We start from the raw sequence: 23,904 nt of genomic DNA, 5'->3' as shown, positions 1-23,904 counted from the left end.
GGTGTAGAAATAGCAGACCTTGCCTTGCAAGTAAGGGATTCAGCATCTCCAAAAATGATTAGAAACAGGCAGTTAATAGTACAAGAAGTCACCAACAGTAGAAAGCTTTCTGCTCCTTGTACCACTAATCTATAATAATTTGCTGCCTGAAAATTCAGTTTGGTGTCTCATGATGCTCTGAAAGGCACTGACATGTCTTACTTCTCTGTGGATGTTCTTCTGCTTTTAGAGCTGTAAATTAACATAAGGTTCATATTTTTATTCCTTTCCAGGGATGAGGGAAGCACAAGAACTGTAGTTTTTCCTCTGTAATACTTTTCACGTAGTAATTGAAGTCCAGGTTGCTCTGTGTTTTCCTAGAAGGATAAAGATGCAATTGAGGCAGCTTTTCTTTCAAAAAGGCTATTTTGTTCAAAGCAAAAAAAATTACTGGTTTCAAAGCTGACCACCTCAGAATGGTTTCTCATGGGTGGGATGGAATTTCTTGTGAGATAAGGAACTCCTGAAATAATGCTGACATTTTAGTTTTCCACTTGCTGAGTTTTCAGAATTGAGTGAAAAATGACAACTTTCAGTGGCCAAATAAGTGTTGTGAACAATTTTTCAACCAGCCGTATATCTTACTGTGTCATCACTTGGTCACAGTGGTTTTATAGTGCTATTTTCATATAGCCAACTTCTATACAGCTCTTCATTTGCTCAGAGTGCCAGTAGGGAGGAGGGGGAAATCCTAATTGAAATAACCCACAGGCAGAGGAACTGAGTTAATTTTTTTCCCCCTGTGTAGCCAAAAACCGGTGCTACCAAATAACAAATGTGCATGAATACAATTCTAATAAGTACAGGTATTTAGCAACAAGGAACTTACAGCTTGTTAATATCTTTGGCTGCTTACAGATCAATCGGAGCTTAACAACTTGAGCTTCTCTGTTCTTAGACTTCCCAATCTAAGGTGACTTTGGATGCGTGTCCTTTGAAGGAAATTAATGATGATTTAGTTATAATTCCCTCATTCTCCATTGTCAGAGCTGAGTTGGTATTAATAACACATGGTAAGGAGCCCTACAAAGCACAACAAAAGTTGGCTGAGCTGCCAGGCAAAATTCTCACCCAAAGGCTTGAGTCTTCAAGCCAAATAAATATAGACTACATTTTAATTTACCTTCAGAGTTTGGCAAGGGTTTTGGTGCTGCAGAAGGTAGGCTCTGTGGCACTGAATAGTATAGGATGGCTTCTGGGAGGCTCTTTCTATTTAGATACTGCATTGTGGTCCCTCGTGGTGAAATTTGCCATATGGATGCACATAACTATCAGTGGCCACAGGATTGAGTGCTTAGAAAATTAGAAAACAGACTAAGACCTTTGTTTTGTCATTTGAGATCAATGAATCCTTCTCTTGTGCCCCTTCCCCATCTTATTCCCCTCTCCTTTTTACTGTCAGATAAAATGAAAAGGAAAAAAAAGAAAAAGAGAGAGAAAACAACACAACAATTTATTTGTTCCCTTCTCAGTTCTGCCTGAGCCCGTTTTTTATAGACCCTTCTTTTGTGAGTTTAATCAGATGCTTGATAACAGAAAAAGCGTTGCTAACTAACCCAGGGTACAAAGAAGCCCCTTCAGAGGAACACATGACCTCATCGACAGGATTACTCTATCACATGAATTCAGACTCCATCGCACACCCAAAATAAATGTTAGGCTCTGCTTGCAGCGAGGTGTTTTATTCGCTTGCCTTCGGCAGGGCATATGCTTTGCCAATGTCTTCCTCAGTCACTGGGATTAGAAGTGTATGGAAATCCAGCACAAGAGGCAGATTTTCCTGGTCACAAACAGCCTGCTGTGCACTCCAAAGCTGCCGGCTGGCCCAGGCCTTTGGGCCAATGCCCTCCTGGAACCAACGAGCTCTGGCACAGGTTTGCAGGCATAAAACAAGCAAGTCTGGTTTTCACTCACAGCTCCCATTGTCTGAGCTGGTTTTGTTGGGTGCCCACAGCCTCAGCAGCCAAGAGCTGACTCTGGGAATGCTTATGGAGCCGAATGTAGCTCCCACGTATGGCTCTTTGCCAAAATGCATGCATCCCTCTCCAAAATATAAGAAGTGACACCATTGTATTGCCTCAGTGCTCTCAGGGTTTCTAGAACTAACATCTGACGGCACTGATATTCTTAGAATATCCTCTTTACAGCCACTCTCGGGCTGGATGTGGATGTTTTCTAGGCAGGTGCTTTGAAACCCCTATGCAAAGACACGGGGTATTGCCCCCATGAGTGGTGAGGAGGAGGAAGGAAGCAGTGCAACCTGATATGCTTGTGCTGGTTAAGGTGTAGAATCAGAGACCTAGTAGTACCCAAGAAAAGGCAGGAAAGATTTCTGCTGTTGCTTAGGTAAAATGAACTGAAATGGCAACATCCTGTCAGGTCATGAGCTGGTGGCATGTTTGGTGAAAGTCATATTATCCATACTCAGGAGCCTGGGAGCAGGCTGCAGGTCAACATATAACACCAAGTGATATGTAACCATTATTTGTTTCTAATTATGCACAATTACATCGCATGAGAAATTAGACACCAAGTTATGAGTACGGAATGAATAAGTCTGCATTACTCATCTAAGTCACTCAGCAAATTGCGTTCATTCAGTTTGAGCTTGGATAATTTTACTAAGTCCAGTGGTACCAAAAATGAATCATTAAGAGCTTTTAATTCCTGTGTTTAGTATGGGTCTCTTCCTGAGTCTGGTTGGCTCTATATAAGTTATGACATAATGCCACGCTGGATGTTTCTTATATAAACACTGACTATAAAACAACTGTGTTTAAATAGCCATCAGGCTCTAACCCAAGCCAAGAGAAGCTGTGATCTTCTAGAATTCAGTAGATGTAGTTCCCTTAGGCTCTGATCCCATACCTGCCTTTCCTCTGAGTTCCTCCTCCTTTGCTCTTGGTGGAACAACAAAAGCAGTATATTCAGGCTGAATTTCTTTACTTTTCCCATCATCAACCAGGTAATTCTTAAGAAACATGAATCAAAAAAGTCTTTAGGACCACGAAACTGGAAGGCACCTCTTGGTCGTTGAGTTCAATATCCTGTTATTGCAGGCACCGCATTGTCTAATCTGTTTTTCACTTCTGTTTAATTATTGCATGTTTTCAGCAGCTGTTTTCTCCCAGCTGTATCTCTGCCAGCTGACTTCATTTCTCATTTAATTCATGAGGTTTGCTCGCTAACACCGAACTGATCAAAGGTGTTACTGATACTGGAAGGAGCCCACCTCTGAACCTTGAACTTGTGCTCTGCTTTGAAAAGCAGCCAACCCCATTGTTTAGCTTAGCTCAGAAATGTCTGTTCTCTCTCTGAGATCCTGAACGAGGACAGACCTAGGGAGATTTTCCATGGCTAAGAATACAAAACTGTTGTAACAAAGTAGTTTATAATGGAATAATCATGCTAATTTAACTCAAAATAGTCACTGTACAACTGAAGGCTTAGGCTCTCATGGGGCTCCCTTTATGCTTATCAGTCAGAATTTACCGTAGCTCTTTCACATTTTTTATGGATGTTGGCTTCAGTGGGTTATTTTTCCTCCCTCTTTGTGGCACTGTCATGCTGATGCCTTTGAAATATGAGCCTTTGCTAAATTCTAAATTGTACACAAAGCAATTAATTAAAATTCCTTCTCAAACAGCCTTGGCAAAGTCCTGTCTATATGCTGCTTTTCAGCCAAGGTAGAATGGGAGGAGGCTAAAATGGATCCAAATGGTTTTATTTAAGGATGACGTACAGTAGGATCCATGAACCAGAAACTGCACAGCTTCCCAAAAGTAGAAATGTAACCTAAGAGCTGATGAAAAATTAACTGGAGTGAGGAGTTCAGGCTCAGCTGAATGGTGATTAATGTGGGACCTCAGGGACTGGATGGGGCACAAAACAGCTGTTTGTATCACTTCTCTTTGAAACAGCTCGAGGTAGACATCTGATTGCAGTTCAGATGATCCCCAGGACCTTGTGAAAGATTCATTTATGGTGGTCTAAAATCTGTAATGTTACTAAGTACAGAGACATGATGAGGATCCCAGAACTTGTAATGGCTTCATGTGACAACTGTAATCTGTGAGAGCCCAGAAATCAATCCTGAATTCTTTGTGGATACAGGCTCCTATCTCTGCATGCCCATGTTTGTGTTCTTAGCCCTGAGAACTGGGTTCCTCGTGAATGCATAGTACCAGCCCCAGATGAGACCCAGATGGCTGCAGGATGTATTTAAGCTGAGTTATGGAAGCTCAACCACATCAAGCATAAACTGCCAGTGTGTTCTCAGCTAAAAGGGATGGAAGTCCTAAAGGCAGGAAGAAAAGAAAAAGAAAGCGTGGTACCAGGGTGTGGGCTGGGAGGTGCTGAGTGCCTTCTGGGAGGTGCTGGTGTTTGAACTGCCGTGATGGGATTCAGCAAAATTGGATCCTGTTTTCAGCTCTGTGGGTCTTGCCCTGGTTAAAATGCTTAGTCCTAAATGCAGGGCTTTTAAGGAGCCCAGGTGGCCCAGTGCCGGCCTCTTTGTGTCTCAGTTTTCCATACTTAAGGTGGAGGAATGAGATTTCATGTGTCCGCTCTAATTGCTAAACCTTTTGGAACGCTTTCTGCCACCCCACAGCACACATGGATACCACAGGGCCCTCATTCTGAAGTTATTCAGCATTACTGAATCATTTCTGTAGTAGTCAGTCCACATTTGGGGGCTGGAGCTTGATGCTCTTTATGGTCACTTCCAATCTAAGCCATTCTTGGATTCTATGCCTCTGTGATTCTGTAAGTACCTGTGTATGTTTAGAAGCCGTTTCCTTTCTCCCTCTTTCTTCATGCTGATGGCCAGACAATGTTTTCTCCCTCTCTTCACTGCTGTTGCATCCACTGTGCAACTTAGAGACTGGATAGATGGCAGCTTATCACACTGTGTTTTATCTGACGGAGCGATTGAGAATAAGGGAACTGGCTTCTTTTTTCTTCCCTGATCCTTTCCTCTGTTTATGCAGCTGATTTAAGACTTTGAAGAAAATTTCTAAATTATGAGTATTTCCCTTTGGAGCTTCATGTCCTGAAGTCCCATTTGTATCTGTGGTGTCTGGTTGCTGCTGAAACAACTGCAGTTTCTCCCTGCATACACTCTCTGTGTAAACCTCAGAGAAAACAGTGGATTTTTTGAGTTACTGCAGATTTGGCTGCCTTAAAAATCTGCTCCTTGGTCTGACTGCAGTGCGAAAAGAAAAAGAGGAAAAAAAATGAAGGTAATTATTTGGCTTTGGCTGTTTCTATGGAAAGATTAATTGCTGCTGGTTTAGAACTGTTACAAATTTCAGCTCTCAGATGTGATATAAAGTAGTTTGACCTAAAGCGAGTATCCCTGCTGATTCCTTTACCCTTGTGCAATTGGGAATGGAAAGAAAATGATTTTCTATAGCTATGAATGCATGGAAACAGCAGCGGAAGGCACAGTCAGAACTGTTTGTGTTTTGGCCTGCTGTGTCCAAACTTGCAGCCCTCACCAGTCTCTTTCTTTAAGAACACTTCAGTTTACTTCAGACTTAATCCATCTGTTAGAGGAGACGCCCGGAGCCTCCACAGTCACATGCTCTTGGCAGAGCTGTATTATTAGCACTTCTTCAAAAGGTTGCACCTCCTGAAACCTTACTTATAAAAAAGCACTCTGGCGGTCAGCTTCCATTTATTAATCCTCTGTAATAGCACTGCTTTTCTTCCTGGTAGAAAATGTGCAGATTCCCCATGTTGGCACACAAGAAGCATCCCAGGTTTGATCAGATTCCCAGTGTGACTCTTCTGCCTGCATGGCAGTGGATAAAGAGAGGAGCACGGTGCTATCTTGATGCCAGAGCCCATGCAATGATGCCCGTTCTTCAGGGAACAGATGGCAGGATCCCACCTAGGTGGAAATTCTTGAGTCATGAAGTTTCTTCCATTAACAAATCACAGAAAGCAGTTTTGAGGTTAGCAATTAACAAACCCCAAAGTACAGCCTCCTGTGTTTTTCTAGGGAGGGCCATGGCTCTTCTCCAGCTCAGGTCTTCCCCTCCATCAGAATCCATCCCATTCTGTGTCCAAATATAAGCGAGGTGTGCTGGAATCCAATAGACGTTGACATTATTTTATCCCCTCCAGCTGTGATGTTGGAAGTATCTGTTGGGAGAGGAGTTGTATTCTTTTTCCTCTCTCTTTTTCTCCACCTTCGTTATGTCTCATTTCCCAGTCGTGGCATGTACAGGGTGCCTGAGCAAGGCTAATCAGCCTTCTCCCTCCTTTCACAAGGACAGCTGAGATATTTTTTTAACACCTCTTCCTTTGCGGCTGCAATCTGTTTTGATTAAAATCACACCAGGTTCTCATTTGCATCTTTATCACTCCATGTGCCCACAAACAATCTCACAGCTCTACCATTCCTGAATTTGCAAGAGAGAGCAAAGTGGTTCACTAGAACTATATGCAAAAATTGATTTAGTTTCTCTTGCCTGCTGGTTTCCAGCAAATCTGCCTCTGGGGAAGGAAAAAATTCATATACCACCTTTGCTGAGCGTTCCCCAGGAATCAGGATTCCCTGGGCTTCCAGGCTTCCCTGGAAATGATTGACATTTTCCTATTAAGAAACTAATTTCTAATTAGATTGAAAAGTCCTGACAAAGTTATGATGTCAGTGGGGGAGAGGAGATATCTAAATCAACAAATAACATATTATAATGCTCTTGGCTATAATCCTTTGGGTTAGACATAACTAGGTGATGCACAGACAATAGCATAGACCATGAAAAAATCTAGACCAAATGGGATCTTATGGCATCACTAAAATCCAGCTCTCCTTGCTGAGATTCCAGACTTCCTTCATTGCTGCTGTTCTGGTGGCTGAGCCACTGTCAGAAGCAGATGAGGGAAAAACTGAAGAAACAACTGAGCCTGGCAATGGCTGTGGCTTCCATTTTTCTTTAGGAGAACCTTCCTGGGTGGTCCCTCATGGCCTGAGCTGTTGCGTAGATATGTTTGAAGGTTATTGAATAGAAGGATATCATCTTTGTTCTTCCAGCCAAAAATACAGCTAATGCATAAATAATTGCATGAAGGTGTCTTGTTCTTTGGGTCTCAGATCTGGCAGTGGAGCTCAGTTAATCATGCTGGGTCCTTGGCAGATTGGATGGGAAACACCTGATCCAGATTAGCTCAGACATGGCACTTGGTTTCAAAACACAAAGGTCATAGATCAGACACTGTGGAATGCTTCTCCCAGACCACCCTTCATAAACTTCAAAAGGGTGTCAGACAAGATGTATTGCATCTCCCAGTATCATCAGGAGGCTGAGATACTTGGCTGACTCGAATGCAGTGAATACCCATTGAAAGTGATAGTATTAATGCAGCTTTTGTCCACAGTGAAAGTGTGCATCCCTTCCTCTAGTTTGTTCTGCTGGGTGATGCATCTTTCAAGCAACCTGTCCCTCAATTAACTACTTGAGTCCTAGGCACCCATTTCAGATATATAAACTGGTCTCGGGGCAAAAAGTTATAGCACATGGCATCTGACTGCATGGAAAGCAGTTTGCACACTCCAAGTGGGTGTGATTGAAGGTTAAATACCACTTCAAATGTTGTCCTGAATGTGTTTCATGAGCTGCAGTCTTATTTAGGGATTGAGTCACAAATGAGCCCTGTACCATGTTTCTCTCTTACTCTTTATTATCTATCTTGTGATCTCTTCTGGTACAGACAGAGATTGTAGATATATCTGAACAAACAGGATAAGTGTTAGAAATGGCTTAAAGCTTAATGCTTTTCCACAACAAGGAAAAAGCCTCCACTGCTGTGTGTTTACTTCTGATTTATTCCCCAATAAAAAGGGGCGAAGTTCACTCTTTGTGAGCTCAACATTGTCTACACAAAGATGACTTCAGTGAAGTGTGTGATGTATGACTGTTATCCTTTACAAAACAGCTGGGATATTATGGGAAAGTGATCCCATACATTTTATGGGAAACGGAGCAGTGGAAGAAGCTGGTCTCCCATTTGACAAATGAGTTATCATCAAAATTGAGGTGTTTAGAGGATAAACTGCTGTTTCCTTCGTTACTGGCACAAAGAAAGGAACTTAAAACTGGGAAAGTCCAGTCACCAACCTAACTATTTAAATGAGTAGAAAGAAAAACAAATGTTAAGATGACATTTAATAGGTGTGCTTTGTTTAGTCTGTCCATTAGCTGCCATAGGTTCTTGCTGTACATAGTAACAGGCTGATGCTATTGTACACTACAGTTCAATAGATTTCCTGTATTTCTACTGATATTTCTTACAGTCTGTCTTCCTTCGTGGATTCTCATCTGGGATAATCTTTTGTGTCTCTACTTTTGTGCTGAAATGTCCCTATATATCATACAGGCGTTGACTCCAGGATCCTCATCTTCAGCGTTCTTCAGAGAGCTCTGTTTCTCTTCATGCTGCAGAAAAGCTATGAGAATAGTAAAACCTACTATTGGGCTACAAGCCCTACAGATCAGATTCCCTAGAAGCTGAAATAAATCAAAGCAGATGCAAAAGGGCTACACTGGGTTTATTAATGCCAATAGGCCTTTGACAATATCACAAGTTTTTCATATAATCCAGCTTCTAGTAGCAGTGATCCAGCATTCAAGAAGTGTGATAATGAGTGAAGGAAATTAGACTTTCAGCTTTAGCTTATTTAAGGATGTGAGTGAGTGTCCCAGGCCTGCTGTTGGGTTGGGAAGCTGCAGTTCATCCCTTACACTTCCTTCTTGTTTCAGGGAACAAGCGTGCCAAGAAAGGAAACTCAGCTCAACTCGGATTGAACTGGCTCTCAAATTTCTCCTCCAGTCTACAAAGGCCAAACAAATATAAGACTCTATCAGCTTTGAAAAGGAACCGAACACTACAATGGGACTCCCTTCACAGGTTTTGGCCTGTGCCATCTTAGGTTTGCTGTACCAGCATGCCAGCGGTGGGCTCATCAAGCGAATTATCCGGCAGAAGCGGGAGACTGGGCTCAATGTGACCTTACCAGAGGATAATCAGCCTGTGGTTTTTAACCATGTCTACAACATCAAGTTGCCTGTTGGCTCCCTTTGTTCTGTGGACCTGGATGCAGCAAGCGGGGATGCAGACCTGAAGGCAGAAATTGAGCCTGTCAAGAATTACGAGGAGCATACGGTGAATGAGGGGAACCAGATCGTCTTCACGCACCGCATCAACATTCCCCGCCGGGCCTGTGGCTGTGCGGCTGCCCCAGACATCAAGGACCTGCTGAGCAGACTGGAGGAGCTGGAAGGGCTGGTATCCTCCCTCCGGGAGCAGTGTGCCAGCGGGGCTGGATGCTGTCCTAATTCCCAGACAGCAGAAGGTAAGGCAGGCTGGGGAGCCACGCGGGGAAATTCTCATGCTGGCAGCAGATCTTGTTTAGAGTAGATACTCGAATCTGTTTCAAGAAAGAACAAAAGTCAACCTGTTAAATCTGAAATGTAATCAATGTGTTTGCCAGCTTGGTTCATTCACAGTTCTAGTTTTATGGATCTGTGGGTCAGATGTTTGTCTGGGCCTTGTAGCTGTGGCATTGAGCAAGCATGGCACTTGGACAAGGTGACAGTGTCGGAGTTGAGATTAAAACTCACACAGCCCAAGGTTTTGGCTCCACATTTTGTCCCTTTGAGCAGGCTGCCAATGTAACTGTTTTAACGTCCAAGTTTTCTTTAATAGAGACCAATAAAAATACAGCGGGACGTAGGCAATAGATCAGAACTAGCGAGAAGAAATGATTTGAGAGTAAAGAAGAAAGCATCTCTCCTACTGCTGTTTGAACTGGAGAAAGGGGTTGGTCGTAAGATAGAGAAAAGGTCTGGTCAGTAGTTAGGTCCTCTCTGAGCACAGAGCTGGTCTCACTGTTGGCGATACAGCGTGCTGCCTGGCTTTTTGTGTTCTGGGTGAACTGGTGAACGATGCTTCATGGTGCGTGCCCTAATGAAGCTGTCAGGAAAGCTGCTCAGTCAGTGGAAGAGGGATTTTGAGAAGAGCAGAGAAATCCAACGTGCTTATTTCACCGATCAGTTGGCAGGGGTGCTGCTTCACACCCTGACAGTAGTATGAATTAAAGCATTCCTGCTAAGTTTCATGAGAGAAAGGGAGTTTTTCATTCAAAAATGCAGGTGATTCTGTAAATCATGTCCCGTAGGGAGCTGGGAAAACCAGTCTCCTTTCAGGTCCCAGTGTGGCGCTGGCCTGACACCCCCAAGCTAAGGGTTTCCTGACTCGTTGGTGCAGGTCGCCTGGACACAGCCCCATACTGCAGTGGGCACGGCAACTACAGCACCGAGATCTGTGGCTGTGTGTGCGAGCCAGGCTGGAAAGGTCCCAATTGCTCAGAACCAGCCTGCCCACACAACTGCTTCAACCGTGGCCTCTGCGTGCGGGGCAAATGCATCTGCGAGGAAGGCTTCACCGGCGAGGACTGCAGCCAGGCTGCCTGCCCGTCTGACTGCAACGACCAAGGCAAGTGTGTGGATGGGGTATGCGTCTGCTTCGAGGGCTACACGGGCCCAGACTGTGGCGAGGAGCTCTGCCCCAATGGGTGCGGCATTCATGGGCGATGTGTGGGTGGACGCTGTGTGTGCCATGAGGGTTTCACTGGTGAGGACTGCAGTGAGCCCCTGTGCCCCAACAACTGCCACAACCGCGGGCGCTGCGTGGACAACGAGTGTGTCTGTGATGAGGGCTACACGGGAGAGGACTGCGGCGAGCTGATCTGCCCCAACGACTGCTTTGACCGTGGGCGCTGCATCAACGGGACCTGCTACTGCGAGGAGGGCTACACTGGAGAGGACTGCGGAGAGCTGACCTGCCCCAACAACTGCAATGGCAACGGGCGCTGCGAGAACGGGCTGTGTGTGTGCCATGAGGGCTTCGTGGGAGATGACTGCAGCCAGAAGAGGTGCCCAAAGGACTGCAATAACCGTGGGCGCTGCGTGGATGGGCGCTGCGTGTGCCATGAGGGGTATCTGGGAGAGGACTGCGGGGAGCTGCGGTGTCCCAATGACTGCCACAACCGCGGGCGCTGCGTCAATGGGCAGTGTGTGTGTGACGAGGGATTCATCGGGGAGGACTGCGGGGAGCTGCGGTGCCCTAATGACTGCCATAACCGCGGGCGCTGCATCAACGGGCAGTGTGAGTGCCACGAGGGATTCATCGGGGAGGACTGCGGGGAGCTGCGGTGCCCCAACGACTGCAACGGCCATGGGCGGTGTGTCAATGGGCAGTGTGTGTGTGATGAGGGGTACACAGGGGAGGACTGTGGGGAACTGCGGTGCCCCAATGACTGCCACAACCGTGGGCGCTGCGTGGAGGGACGCTGCGTGTGTGACAACGGCTTCACTGGGGAGGACTGTGGGGAGCTGTCTTGTCCTAATGACTGCCACCAGCGTGGGCGCTGCGTCGATGGGCGCTGCGTGTGCCATGAGGGCTTCACCGGGGAAGACTGCCGGGAACGGTCCTGCCCCAACGACTGCAATAACGTGGGCCGCTGTGTCGAGGGACGGTGTGTCTGTGAGGAAGGTTACATGGGGATCGACTGTTCTGATGGTAGGTGGCAAATGGCCCTTTAAACTTCTTTCCATGTCATCCATCCTCTTTTTTCATCCATCAGCCTCAGAGGCTCCATGTTGTTTTTCACATAGCCAGGCTATGTGTTTCTGCTCTTCTTCATCACAGTCCAAACAGCCGAAGCAGTGGAATTAGCTTGCAGCAAGCACTTCCCCTCGCTTACTTTCCAGGGTGATGTACTGTAGTGGTTGCAGGTGACTTTCAGTGGTCAGCAAGCCAGAAGTCCAATAACAGCAACAAAGATGGAGGCTGAGGAGGCAAGATGTGTGCATAAAATACGACTGTCCTATCTGAGGATGAGAGAGCCATCATGATAGAATTGCCAGATGTCACAGATATTTCCTTGCAAGCTTTCAGAATTATTGCAGGGGCCCTGGTTATCCTTCAGCAGACCAAATGGATTTTTCTAACTTAAAACATTTATATACATAGATACATACACAATTTATATATTTTATGCATATATATATATATATACATGTATATATGGAACACTATATAGTTAGATTTGACAAAGCTTAGATTAAAATAATGGAATCAGCTGGAGTGGAAACTTAGCTATAAAGCCATGTGTTTAGTTTCCCAGTACCACTGACTATGGAAATGGACAGAAAATGCTGGCAGCTAGATAATGACAGGCATTACACTATAAAGTAGGCAGTTTTCCTTAGGAGATCCCAGGGGAGGAGTTTTGGAACTAAGATCTTTGTAGAGTAATCAAAGAGTACTTTGGGGCTGGGAACATTGTAAAGGACAATGAATACTCTTGGAAAATAATTCCCATTTTTCATCTCCTCCTTTTGGAAGGCTCCCAAGCCACATTTTGGGCTCCTGCACGTGCAAACACGGAGTAATCTATTGAAAGTATTTACAAAAATAATCATGTTTTATGTTACTGTGGAAAATCTGTGCAATTCTGTATATCCAAACGCCAGGACTTCCAACTATAAAATCATGTGTTGCTGGCAGTTGAGTTAAAAGTCCGATTCCCTAAGGACCCAGCTGTAGTAGTTTTGTGTCATGGCCTTGAAAGAAGGGGCTGGAACACAGTCAGCTATAGGTTATGTGCAAGCATGAAAGCAGAAATTGGCCCATTAGTACTGGAAACATCTGTAGTCTTCATCAGCTGAACATTCCTTTCTAAGAGCGGCTAATTTGTGTGGCACGGCTTCCCCATTCCCTGTTTGTGAGGTGATTCTCATAAACTGCTCCTGGGAAAATGGGAAACTGGGTAGGTCATTATTTTCTGAGCCCTGAGAACTGACTTTTGTTTTGCTCTTCCCCACTTTAGTGTCTCCTCCAACGGAGCTGACTGTAACGAATGTAACAGATAAAACTGTGAATCTGGAATGGAAGCATGAGAATCTCGTCAATGAGTACCTTGTCACCTATGTCCCTACCAGCAGTGGTGGCTTAGATCTACAGTTCACCGTACCAGGAAACCAGACATCTGCGACTATTCATGAGCTGGAGCCGGGTGTGGAATATTTCATCCGTGTCTTTGCAATCCTTAAAAACAAGAAAAGTATTCCAGTCAGTGCCAGAGTAGCGACATGTGAGTTTAATATCCCCTCTATTCAGTCATTTGTCTGTTCTGTATTATGTTTGTGTTGGGGTTTTCTTTCTTTTGTATTTTCTATTTTCAGTTCATCTTCTTTTCTCAACAAAGACAGCCTTTCACCACTTTCCTTTTCTGTTCTGTTTCAAAAGCAAGGTCAGTGTTAAAAGCAAAGTTCATTATCTTGGGGTCTTTGTAGATTAAGGTCCTCAATTCCTTCCTAGTAAGGTGTATTTTTAAACTTCTGGTAATTAAGATATTTCACCACCAGCATCCTCATTTATTACTTGTTGCATGTGTAATTATTATTATTTTTTAATCTTGTCACAGATCTGCCTGCTCCAGAAGGTCTGAAATTCAAATCTGTTAGAGAAACGTCTGTCCAGGTGGAGTGGGATCCTCTGAGCATTTCCTTTGATGGCTGGGAGCTGGTCTTTCGTAATATGGTAAGGAAGCTCTGTTCCTGGTGGCAAAGCCTTGCTTCTCATACAGAAGTGAAAGATCCTGAATTGGTTTTGTTTGTGTTAACTAATTGTTCCATATGTTACAGAAAAAGGATGATAATGGAGACATAACCAGCAGCTTGAAAAGGCCGGAGACATCATATATGCAGCCTGGCTTGGCACCAGGACAACAATATAATGTATCCCTTCATATAGTGAAAAACAATACCAGGGGACCAGGGCTATCCCGAGTGATAACCACAAGTAAGCACAACCTGTATAGCAATAGTACAACCAAAGAAACAACTGCTGGTTGATGCAGCCTGGGGAGTTTTAAAACAAAGAGAAAATATAACTCAATAAGGTGCATTCTTAGGGAAACAGAAGAAAAAAAGCACTGGAGCTTTTAATGACAAAGACATTAGAAAAAAATATTTGCTTTCCAAATCACCTGTTTAAAGAGGAAAGGAGATTTATTCTTGTCTGGTAGCTACCAGCATGCACTTTTATTCTTTCCTAAAAGGTACATCCACAGAAGCTGGAACTTCTTTCATCCTGCTGATATTGGCATGACAAAATTGCTTAGGAAAGAGTTTCTATTGTGTAGAACTCAGAGTTTCTGATTGTCCTTGTTTTGGCAACCTCAGATGTTAATGAATTTAATGAATTTGTTTCTGATGAATTGGCTCCACTTGGCAAGTAAGGAAGAAAGTAAATGAAGACAAGCTTCATTTTGTAGAAGCTGGTCATGTTAATTTTGTTCTGGAGCAATTAAAAGCCCAAGTAAGTGTTATGAATTTCCTGTTGAGATTTATTTAAAAATTTTAATAACATTTTCTCCTCATTAAAACAGAACTTGATGCCCCTAGCCAGATTGAGGCAAAAGATGTCACAGACACCACGGCTCTGATCACATGGTCCAAACCCTTGGCTGAAATTGAAGGCATAGAGCTCACATATGGCCCCAAGGATGTTCCAGGGGACAGGACTACCATTGACCTCTCTGAGGATGAAAACCAATATTCTATTGGAAACCTGAGGCCACACACAGAATATGAAGTGACACTCATCTCTCGGCGAGGGGACATGGAGAGTGACCCTGCAAAAGAAGTCTTTGTCACAGGTAAGAAGGCTGGGTGACAATCCAGATTTCTGTGAGTTTAGTGTCATCACCATCAGTCTTCCTGTGCTGTTTGTATCATGTTGCTTGAGCTGATAGTCACTGCATCAACACAGTACCTATATGAAAGAGGGGAAGGTTTTTCTGTGCCTTACATACTTTACTGGCTCACCAAAACATTCAGGCCCTTCAAGTCTCTAAATATTTGCTGAAAATGGGAATTATACTATTAAGTCACTTAGAAGCTTTTTCTCATCATACCCTAAATCCTTACTTCTCAAACCAAATTCCTCTGGATAATTGTCTGTTTGCTGAGCTAAATATCTTCCATGGTTCTCCTTCCATCTAAGACCTTACTTCTGCTTGCCTAAATCCATAACAGATTGGCAAAAAACATTGTTTTTTTCTTTTCTTCAAATGGTTTTTGTCATGTGGTTTTTTTAAGAATACTTTCTTCCTGTGTCATTCTGGGGATGCTTTTTGAAGGTATGGGTCATCATACTAGAAAGAATCAGCTTAATGTAGTTAAGTGATATCATACAAGAGGGAACAATGTCAGCTTCATGGGCCATGTTCACCTCCTAAAATGGACTGTTGTAAAGGACTGTTGTCATAAGACAATTAATTATTCCTGTTATTTATATCTGGTTTTATTTATTTATGTGCTTATTACAGATTTGGATGCTCCACGAAACCTGAAGCGAGTGTCACAGACAGACAACAGCATCACTTTGGAGTGGAAGAACAGCCATGCGAATATTGATAATTACCGAATTAAGTTTGCTCCCATTTCTGGTGGAGACCACACTGAGCTGACAGTGCCAAAGGGCAACCAAGCAACAACCAGAGCTACACTCACAGGTAAGGGAATCAAGAAATTGTTACTAATGTCCTCCTGCTGCCATTACCATGGAGCACAGGACCAAAAGATCCTTTTGATCACTATATATAAGAGCAGCAAGTAGAGCTTGCACATTGTGAGTGGAAGCAGTTAAATTAAAATGCAGGTGATATATATTTACAGACCCACAGGTGGGTCAAGAGTCATTTGACTTTCATATGCATCTCACCCGCTGGTTACTTGCCTGAGTTCTGGGTCATGTCTTAGTGGAGAACATTTGACATCTGTAAGTTCAAGAGGCTTTTGAATGTACTAAGGATGGTGTTACTTACGCCAGCTTGCAGCTTTTCCATGTGCATACAAACAGCTATACTGTCCTGGTACTTGTCCCATGTAATGAGGATGTCTGCATATAGTATAGCATGCATTCAGACTTTATTTAAGCAAACATACCTGTAGGCATCTCTCATGGGCAGGGACTCATATGTCTATTCCTCATCTCTTAGGTTTGAGACCTGGAACTGAATATGGCATTGGAGTGACAGCAGTGAGACAGGACAGGGAAAGTGCTCCTGCTACCATTAATGCTGGCACTGGTGAGTAGCTTGATCTTTTTTGCTCTGGAGAAAGAAGTAAACCTTTACTCACAACATCTCCTTTTCCCTGGGTAAATGCTCTGAGGGCTTAAATTCTTTCTGTCCTTCATGCAGTGCTAGCTGAAGTGAACATAAGTGGTGGAAATTTAGATTTAGCGTGCTTTGTCTATAAAAGAAAACTTCCTTTTCCTCTACTTACATGAAGCAATGGGACTTCTATAATCCATTCTATGATTCTGTGACTTCCATAGCTCAGAGTAGCAGGTGAGACTCTGATCTGTCCCTACACACTCAGTACAGTCGCTGCTCTACAGATGTCTGAATACTTTTCCCAGGGAACTTCAGAGATGACTAAACTTTACTTTTTTCACCTGTAGATCTTGATAACCCCAAAGACTTGGAAGTCAGTGACCCCACTGAAACCACCCTGTCCCTTCGCTGGAGAAGACCGGTGGCCAAATTTGATCGTTACCGCCTCACTTACGTTAGCCCCTCTGGAAAGAAGAACGAAGTGGAGATCCCTGTGGACAGCACCTCTTTTATCCTGAGAGGATTAGACGCGGGGACAGAGTACACCATCAGTCTGGTGGCAGAGAAAGGCAGACACAAAAGCAAACCCACAACTATCAAGGGTTCGACTGGTGAGTAACAGCTTTCAGTGAGTGCCACGCACCAGGTCCTTGGTCCGTGGTCTGAGTTCACCTTCACCTGATTTTCTAAGCTGTGTTAAAAAACATCCTCTGCTTGCAAAGCAGGCTTAGCTCTGTCTAGCGTGACTCGCTAATTGAGGAACGATTGTGTTTAGCTCCATGTTCTCAATGATTTCTTTGCTTACCCTTTGAGAAGGCTCACAAAGAACACAGCTATTTGTTCTGCAGGAAATGCAGACCTCATCGTTTGTTTGATGTGAGGCTGCTTTTTTTGTATGTTGTCTTAAAACTTGTTTTATATTCTACAGCCAAAATCTAGGAGGAAGAGCAACCAGAATGCTTCTAGTATTGCTTGTTCCTGCCTAATGAGTTCTCTTCACAGCATGCCTCCACCCATCATGCAGGGTCAACAGGGCTCTGATGTTGCCCTTCCTCAGTTTTCTCATCCAGAAGCAGAAACAGGCTATTGTCACAAATCTGGTCACAGTCACTCTTTCCATTGGATACATGACTATAATATTTGTCTACAATGAAGGAATCCATTTGTACGAACCACTCGACTTAACTAGAACCAATGGACCATTCCTTGAATGAGGTTTCTCTGTGAAACTTTATGCTCTGAAGTTTGTTGCATACGGATCATATCTCATTATAGAACATAAGTGAGTCTTGAATCTTTAAGTGCCTTTAGCCTAAACCTTGTGAGGCTCAGCCTCAGGTGCTGCAAGGGAGCAGAGGCAGTGAATAAGAATCAGTGGGGCTGGAATTATTCTCCTTAGCACATGTCAAGGTTTCTAACCTTTTCCCCCAATGTGGGCCATTTCTCTAGCTCAGGGGACCTTTCTGGCAGCATGTCTGGAGAGTGTTATGTGAGACTGACAACTAATCCACAGAGCGGGCACGTAACGCAGCTCTGAGAAAGCCGAGCAGTCAGACTGCAGCTTTGTTCCATCTTCTTCTGGTTCTGGAGCCCTGCCTGCATAGCACAATGTGGGCCCTTAAGGAGGTGGAATGGTAATACATCAGGCTGTGGAAATAAATGAGTGCACATTTGCAAAACCAAGTGCCAACCTCGCATTCCTCTGCTGAAGGACCCAGATTGTGCAGCAACTGCTGACAGATCGTGGATGTGATAGTGCCTTGCCACTGGAAATGAGCTGCACACAGGAGCATGGCTTGGAGAAGCAAGTTTTCCATTCTGTTGAATGTTTTAAAGAAGATTTATGCTGTTTACTGAAGACTTCTGTCTGTGTTGTGCATCATACCCTCTTCCTCTCCTGGCTTATTCTAGTCTCAGATGCACTGCTCCTTTTGTATGTAGACTCAAAGAAACATTAGGAAGAGTGATTAGGTGAGACAGCTCGATGGGAAACTGCAGTGCTGACCCCTAGGAAAATGGATTTACCAGTAAAGGTTGTCCATTTATTCAGCTGATTCCTCTATGGAGAGAACCTGGAATCTCAGATTTGCAGCAGTAGTTTCTGTAGTATTTCTGGACTCCGATATATTTCAGTGTTTTTCTCTGTGTTTAAACAGCTGGTTGAGAGAGGGGAAAGCTGTTTAGCCAAAGTGTTCTTAAAAGAACACCAACACTTTAGTGGACCGTGGTTCTTCATTCCTCTTTGAGGGAACTGCAGTGATACCCTGCAGTGAGGTTGAGCTGATTAGAGATTCTGCAGTGAAACTCGTTGATAGCCTCTCTTGGAAAATAATGTGAGATCCAAGAGACGGAAGCAGAAATAATACAAAATACTCTTTGCTTCATCCCAAGTAACCGGGGAAATGTCCTGGCAAGACGTGAACATTCTTCTGAGTAAAACTCCAGTGAAGCATTACAGTGGAATTCCTCAAAAGGCCAGAAGCAGCAGCGTGGACATATTTTGGCCATATTCAGCCTGAAGATTTTACTAAGAGAACGATACTAAGAAGTATCCTAGTCTGAGAAAGAGCATATGTTTGTTGTCCATCAAGTTGCATTCCTCTCAGCTTTCAGCTCTTTGGCATCTGCTACTCATTCATCTCAGCACCGTGAATCAGCCTATCTGGCTGTCATCCACCCACCTAGAGCTCCTACAGCTCTGTTTTCTTCCCATCTATTCCCCTGCTTTCTCTGTCAATTATTTGATCTCCATCCGTGCTGCTGTCCTGCAGTTCAACTGTATTCCAGATTTTCTGTTATCCATTTGAGCTTGTTCTGAGAGTATATTTTCGAGCTAAAAATTCTGCATTTATTTGAAAATATTTTTAAATTGATCTCTCTCTTCTGAAAAGTTATTTTTTTCTTTTTCTGGTACATGAATTTGGAGACAGATAACTGAATCCTGAGAACATATTCCTGCTACTCTGACTGATGGTGGTAGATGAGTTGCTTTCTCATAATTGAATGCCATGGAGCATGAAAGCTAGGCAGTCACTGGGGTGTGAAATGATGTGGTTTTCCACTAATGAGGAGATAATTCTGCATGGCTAATTGAAGTGTCAGAAAAATCACCTGCCTGTTGCCTTACAGCTGTGATCAGAAATGCATTTGAAGTTTTCTACTGCTCTCAGGTTTTTGGAATCTGGCTGTGCTACAAGCTGTGCTCATAGATCTGTTCAGCATGTTGAAGGCCAAGCCTACTTCTCTTCCACCCTTTTTGGATCTCTTTGAAGGCTGCTCTAATTCATTCAGCTTTATAGTTTAGGGTCCCCTCCCCTTTCTTCAAAATCCAGCACTTATCAAGGTGGATCACCCCTCCAAGCATGTTTTCACTTGGGTAGGAGGAGATTTAGCATGTTTCTGTGTGTCTCATTTCTCAGCCTGCATTTGATATTGTTGCGATAACTGGCATGCATTCCAGCACTGGTTTGGATCAGTAGCGCTGACTGCTGTGCTGTAGTCAAGATAAAAGGCATGGTTGAGAGATGTAGAGTTCAAATGCTTGCCGATGTAAATTAGCAAAGTTCCTTGGAAGCAGATGAAGTAGACTGATTTACGTCAACTGAGGATGGATCCATCCATTTCTCCACTGAAAGCACGTTGGCTGAAAGCTGTGCTCAACGTCTGTGGCTCTGGATCCACTGCTTAGTGTGGCTCTGTGTGGGAACCAGGTACTTGGTGATGCTGCCTGTGCTTCCAACTTGGATTCAGTCTCCAAAATAGAAGCACTCTGTCTTTTCTGATCTTAGAGCTCTTGAATGAAAGCACAGAAACTGTTTTGTAGCAGGTATTAGCTGTCATGTACTGTATTTGGGGGGTTATTATCAGGAGACTTTAACTTGTAATTTACCTTCATTTAGCACATCTAGTCACAACATCTGGAGAACCAGACAGTGTAACATCATTCAATGTTATCAGTCCTGCTCCTACACAGCTAAGTCACTTAACAAATCCCAGCACTGGTCCCCATGTTCTGCATTAGGTGCCCACTGACCTTCCCATCTCAGAAGTCACTGATGCTCTTCGTGACCTTAACATAACCCACAGGACTTTCAGTAGTTTCACCCTGTCTTGGGCAGCACAGGACGAGGTATTTGATCAGTTCCTTATCACCCTGAAAGACCTGTCCAGTTTAAACAGAACGCAGGAAATCTTTTTGCTGGGCAACCAATGAGAAACAGAAATTACCAATCTCACATCTGTCATTCAATACCAATTAACCTCCGTGGAAGCGCTCAAGGCCAGCTCTCTTGGGCCATGGAAGCCCTAGCTGCTACAGGTATTTTCTATCGATTCATTAGACACGTGTTCCTCTTCTGCTTTGAAATACAGAACATCATTTTCATACTGCTGTTCCACTGCAGAAATGCAAAGCTTTGTGAGTGATGCCTTTCTTCTTAGTTGCAGTTGCTTATTTATTTACTTTTTTTTATTGCATGGGATAAAACATATGGAATGAGAGCCTTGAGTTATACAGCATGGACAATGCTCCATGCAGCTTTGAAGGTGATGTAGCATCACTTCTCTCTTTCCAAACTGCATGTGAAGAGAAGCATTGATGCATCTGCTATCTACAAGGCATGTGAAAATAGCAAGATATTACAGGGATTTACTGGGACTGTGATCCAAAGCACAAAAGAAAGACCACAAGGAGATTACAGCTTGCAGCACTGGCATGGAAGTGGTGATGTTAGAGAAAAAAGGGATTGCAACACATTGGGAGTTTACCCTTCTGAAAACTTACACCTGCTGTCCTTATTATGTGAATTTCATGAGGAAACTGGACTGTAGCCCCAGATCTCAGTTCTACAAAGTACCACTGTCAAAGTTCACACCTGAAAAACTGATCTAGGGACTAATGACCATAGCAGACCACCTGCAAAAGAAATGCAATTTGTGATGTGAGATAAGACATTCACATATAAACACACAGATTATTACTGAACACCTAGAAAATAGTCAGAGCAGCCTTATCTCTCAATGGTTTGTTCTCTCTTTTTTTTTTTAAGTTAAGAAACATCATCCTTTGATATAATTTGCGATGGCACTGTGGTTGTTTTGTTATATATGTTGGATGCTTAATGGATGAGGTTTACAGTGGTCTTCAACCATCCAACTTGGTGCATGAGTTTATATGAGAAACTGTCAGCTCCTTGACAGCATGATGGGGTTGGATGCACTCCTGTTTCAGACATGCATGAGACGTAACTGGGAGGCAAAGGGGCTCTGCATCTTGGATGGGAATGAAAGTGAGCAATCTTAAGAGAAATGTGAATTGCTCCTAAGCTGTGATGGTTACTTATTATAATGAAGCCTTCACTTGGAATATTTACTGTACTTTAACTTTTGCTTAGCTTCATTTTCATTTGAAGTTGATGTGTTTATTTTCTTTCCATTGCCACCAAAAGTCATTATTTCTGATACAACCAGTTCTTTTTCTGTTTCGTTTTCTTTCAGCTAAATGGTGCTATCTTGACTTGATTCATATTTTAGCTCCACGGTTGTCCTGTTCCTGATAAAGCTGAACAGCTCTGGATTCCTGTGCTCTTTTGTTGAGCATCATTGTGTTGTTTCATAAACAATCTCTTCCTTTCTGACAGGATGAGAAAACCTCATCCAGACTTTGCAGAGTAGTAGTAATTTATGTTAGTGAATATATACTACTGGGTTGTTTTTTTCCCCACGAAACTGCTAATTTTATGGAATCATTTGTATTTTCTCAGCAATGGAAGCCTTGCTACTGGGAAAAAGACCTAAACTTTGATGTTTAACAACAGCTGAGAGTTAGCTCTGATGGCTCCAAGTTTCCTAAGCCACCCTTATGATGGCATATGAGAATGCTGATTTCTGTGAAGGCAGATTTCAATTTTAGATTAGTATGAGTATCTGTGAAGATCCAAGCGTATCTGCCTCTGGGAAGGCTTTGGTGGCAGAATAATGTAATATACTGAAGATATGTCTATTACACTGAAGATATGCAGACAACGAGATTTTCCCTTCTTTGCTATTTTGGATTAGAAATAGTTTGGAAGAATAAATAGCATCTTTCAATTAAAAGCATAACTATCTGAATCCCAAGTGCTAGAAGCTCAGAGCCTTGCTAGCCTTACAACAGGCATTACTGCAGTATTCACAGTCACTTCATAATGTCAAATGCCAAACTCTTAATAGCAGCAGTAAAGTGGTTATGGTAATACTCGTATCATAGGGAGTTGTAATTAATATTATCAAAACACATCCAGCTGTAAGATGGTCTATAAACTGCTTTCTGTGAGCAGTCTTTCAGCATTAATGTGATTATTATTTATTATTATGGTTCTTTTCTTACTGTTCTGTCTTGCCAAGTCTGCAAAGAGACTTTATGAGTTACCTGGGGCAGCTGGGAATGCAAATGTGCGTGGGGGTGCATCTCTGTGCTACTTGCTTCCAAATGAAATTCATTAACTCTGAAAGTCATTAAGTAATACCTCATTGCCACTGGTCTGTAACCTGAGTAACTGACTGACTCTCTGTCCTTATTCAGAGGAAGAACCTGAGCTTGGAAACTTATCAGTGTCAGAGACTGGCTGGGATGGTTTCCAGCTCACCTGGACAACAGCTGATGGGGCCTATGAGAACTTTGTCATTCAGGTGCAGGAATCTGACAATCCAGAAGAAACCTGGAACATTACAGTCCCCGGCGGACAGCACTCTGTGAACATTACAGGCCTCAAGGCCAACACACCTTATAACGTCACACTTTACGGTGTGATTCGAGGCTACAGAACCAAACCCCTTTATGTTGAAACCACGACAGGTATCTTTTCATCCAGCCTAACTGTTCCCTTTCGTTGCAGACAGGGACACGAGCCAGAGCTATTGCAACTGCTTGACAAAGCTTGCTCACTCGGTCTGCTTTGCATGGGTGCACTGAACTCATTAAAGCTTGGCTGAACATCTCTGGCGTGAAAATGTCTCATGATCAGACTTTCCAATAAGTGTCTCAGTGCCCCCATGGAGCCATTTTGCTTTCAGGAATGCTCTTTTTACCCCTTTCAGAATGGCTTGTTTTGTTCCCTTTATTCACTTCTCTGCTAAGTGACGCTAACTAAAACCCAACTGGCTGTTGCACATGCTCAGGAAAGTCCAGGTTGCCTTGTCAAATTCTATTTGTAGCCCAGATAAGCAAAGCCCAAGGGCATGTTTGAGTTTTGCCCTTCAGAAGCTGTTTCTGAAACTACAGACCAGCTTCTGCATACGTACAACACCGGGGGCATAGTCTGACTCAAGGACAAGTCCCCTTCCATATGTTCTCATATGGAGAACACGAGCAAATTTCTACCAAGAATGTTTTCATACATTGAGCCACATGAAGTTCAAACAATTGGATTGTTCTGAGAAAGATACAATGCAAGAAAGCCACATTTAACCAAAATACTGCGGCATAACAGCGAGCTGAAAGAAGGAAGGTCAGCCTTCCATCATCAGAAGCTTGAGTGAGGCTAATCAAGAGCCATAAACATAGTTTTCTGGCTGATCTTATGCTAATCCACTGCACTTTGGATAAAGGTTTGCTTATCATGAACTCCTACTGTGAGAAGCAAATAGAAATGTCTGTCCTATGTGGCTCAGTGAATCTTTCAGGTGAC

General features: G+C 43.4%; 1 protein-coding gene across 8 annotated transcripts in view; it reads left to right on the top strand.

Moving 5' to 3' along the window:
* TNC (tenascin C) overlaps window positions 1-23,904 on the top strand; it is a 53,010-nt gene that overhangs the window by 10,578 nt on the left and 18,528 nt on the right. For 6 of the 8 annotated variants that reach the window (XM_015878775.2, XM_015878774.2, XM_015878776.2 and 3 more), the window contains 10 exons: window positions 8,808-9,400; window positions 10,315-11,628; window positions 12,941-13,204; window positions 13,538-13,653; window positions 13,758-13,914; window positions 14,504-14,773; window positions 15,446-15,631; window positions 16,118-16,207; window positions 16,585-16,848; window positions 22,800-23,072. In XM_015878775.2, coding sequence (XP_015734261.1) covers window positions 8,938-9,400; window positions 10,315-11,628; window positions 12,941-13,204; window positions 13,538-13,653; window positions 13,758-13,914; window positions 14,504-14,773; window positions 15,446-15,631; window positions 16,118-16,207; window positions 16,585-16,848; window positions 22,800-23,072 — 3,397 coding nt within the window. In that variant the 5' untranslated portion in view covers window positions 8,808-8,937. The remainder of the gene's footprint in view (window positions 1-8,807; window positions 9,401-10,314; window positions 11,629-12,940; window positions 13,205-13,537; window positions 13,654-13,757; window positions 13,915-14,503; window positions 14,774-15,445; window positions 15,632-16,117; window positions 16,208-16,584; window positions 16,849-22,799; window positions 23,073-23,904) is intronic. The other 2 variants (XM_032448076.1, XM_015878780.2) reach the window with 2 other exon arrangements.

This window comes from Coturnix japonica, chromosome 17 (genome assembly GCF_001577835.2).
Source record: "Coturnix japonica isolate 7356 chromosome 17, Coturnix japonica 2.1, whole genome shotgun sequence".
Classification (NCBI taxonomy): domain Eukaryota; kingdom Metazoa; phylum Chordata; class Aves; order Galliformes; family Phasianidae; genus Coturnix; species Coturnix japonica.
Note: the sequence above shows the minus strand (reverse complement) of the source record. Positions and strands in the feature narration are given on the sequence as shown.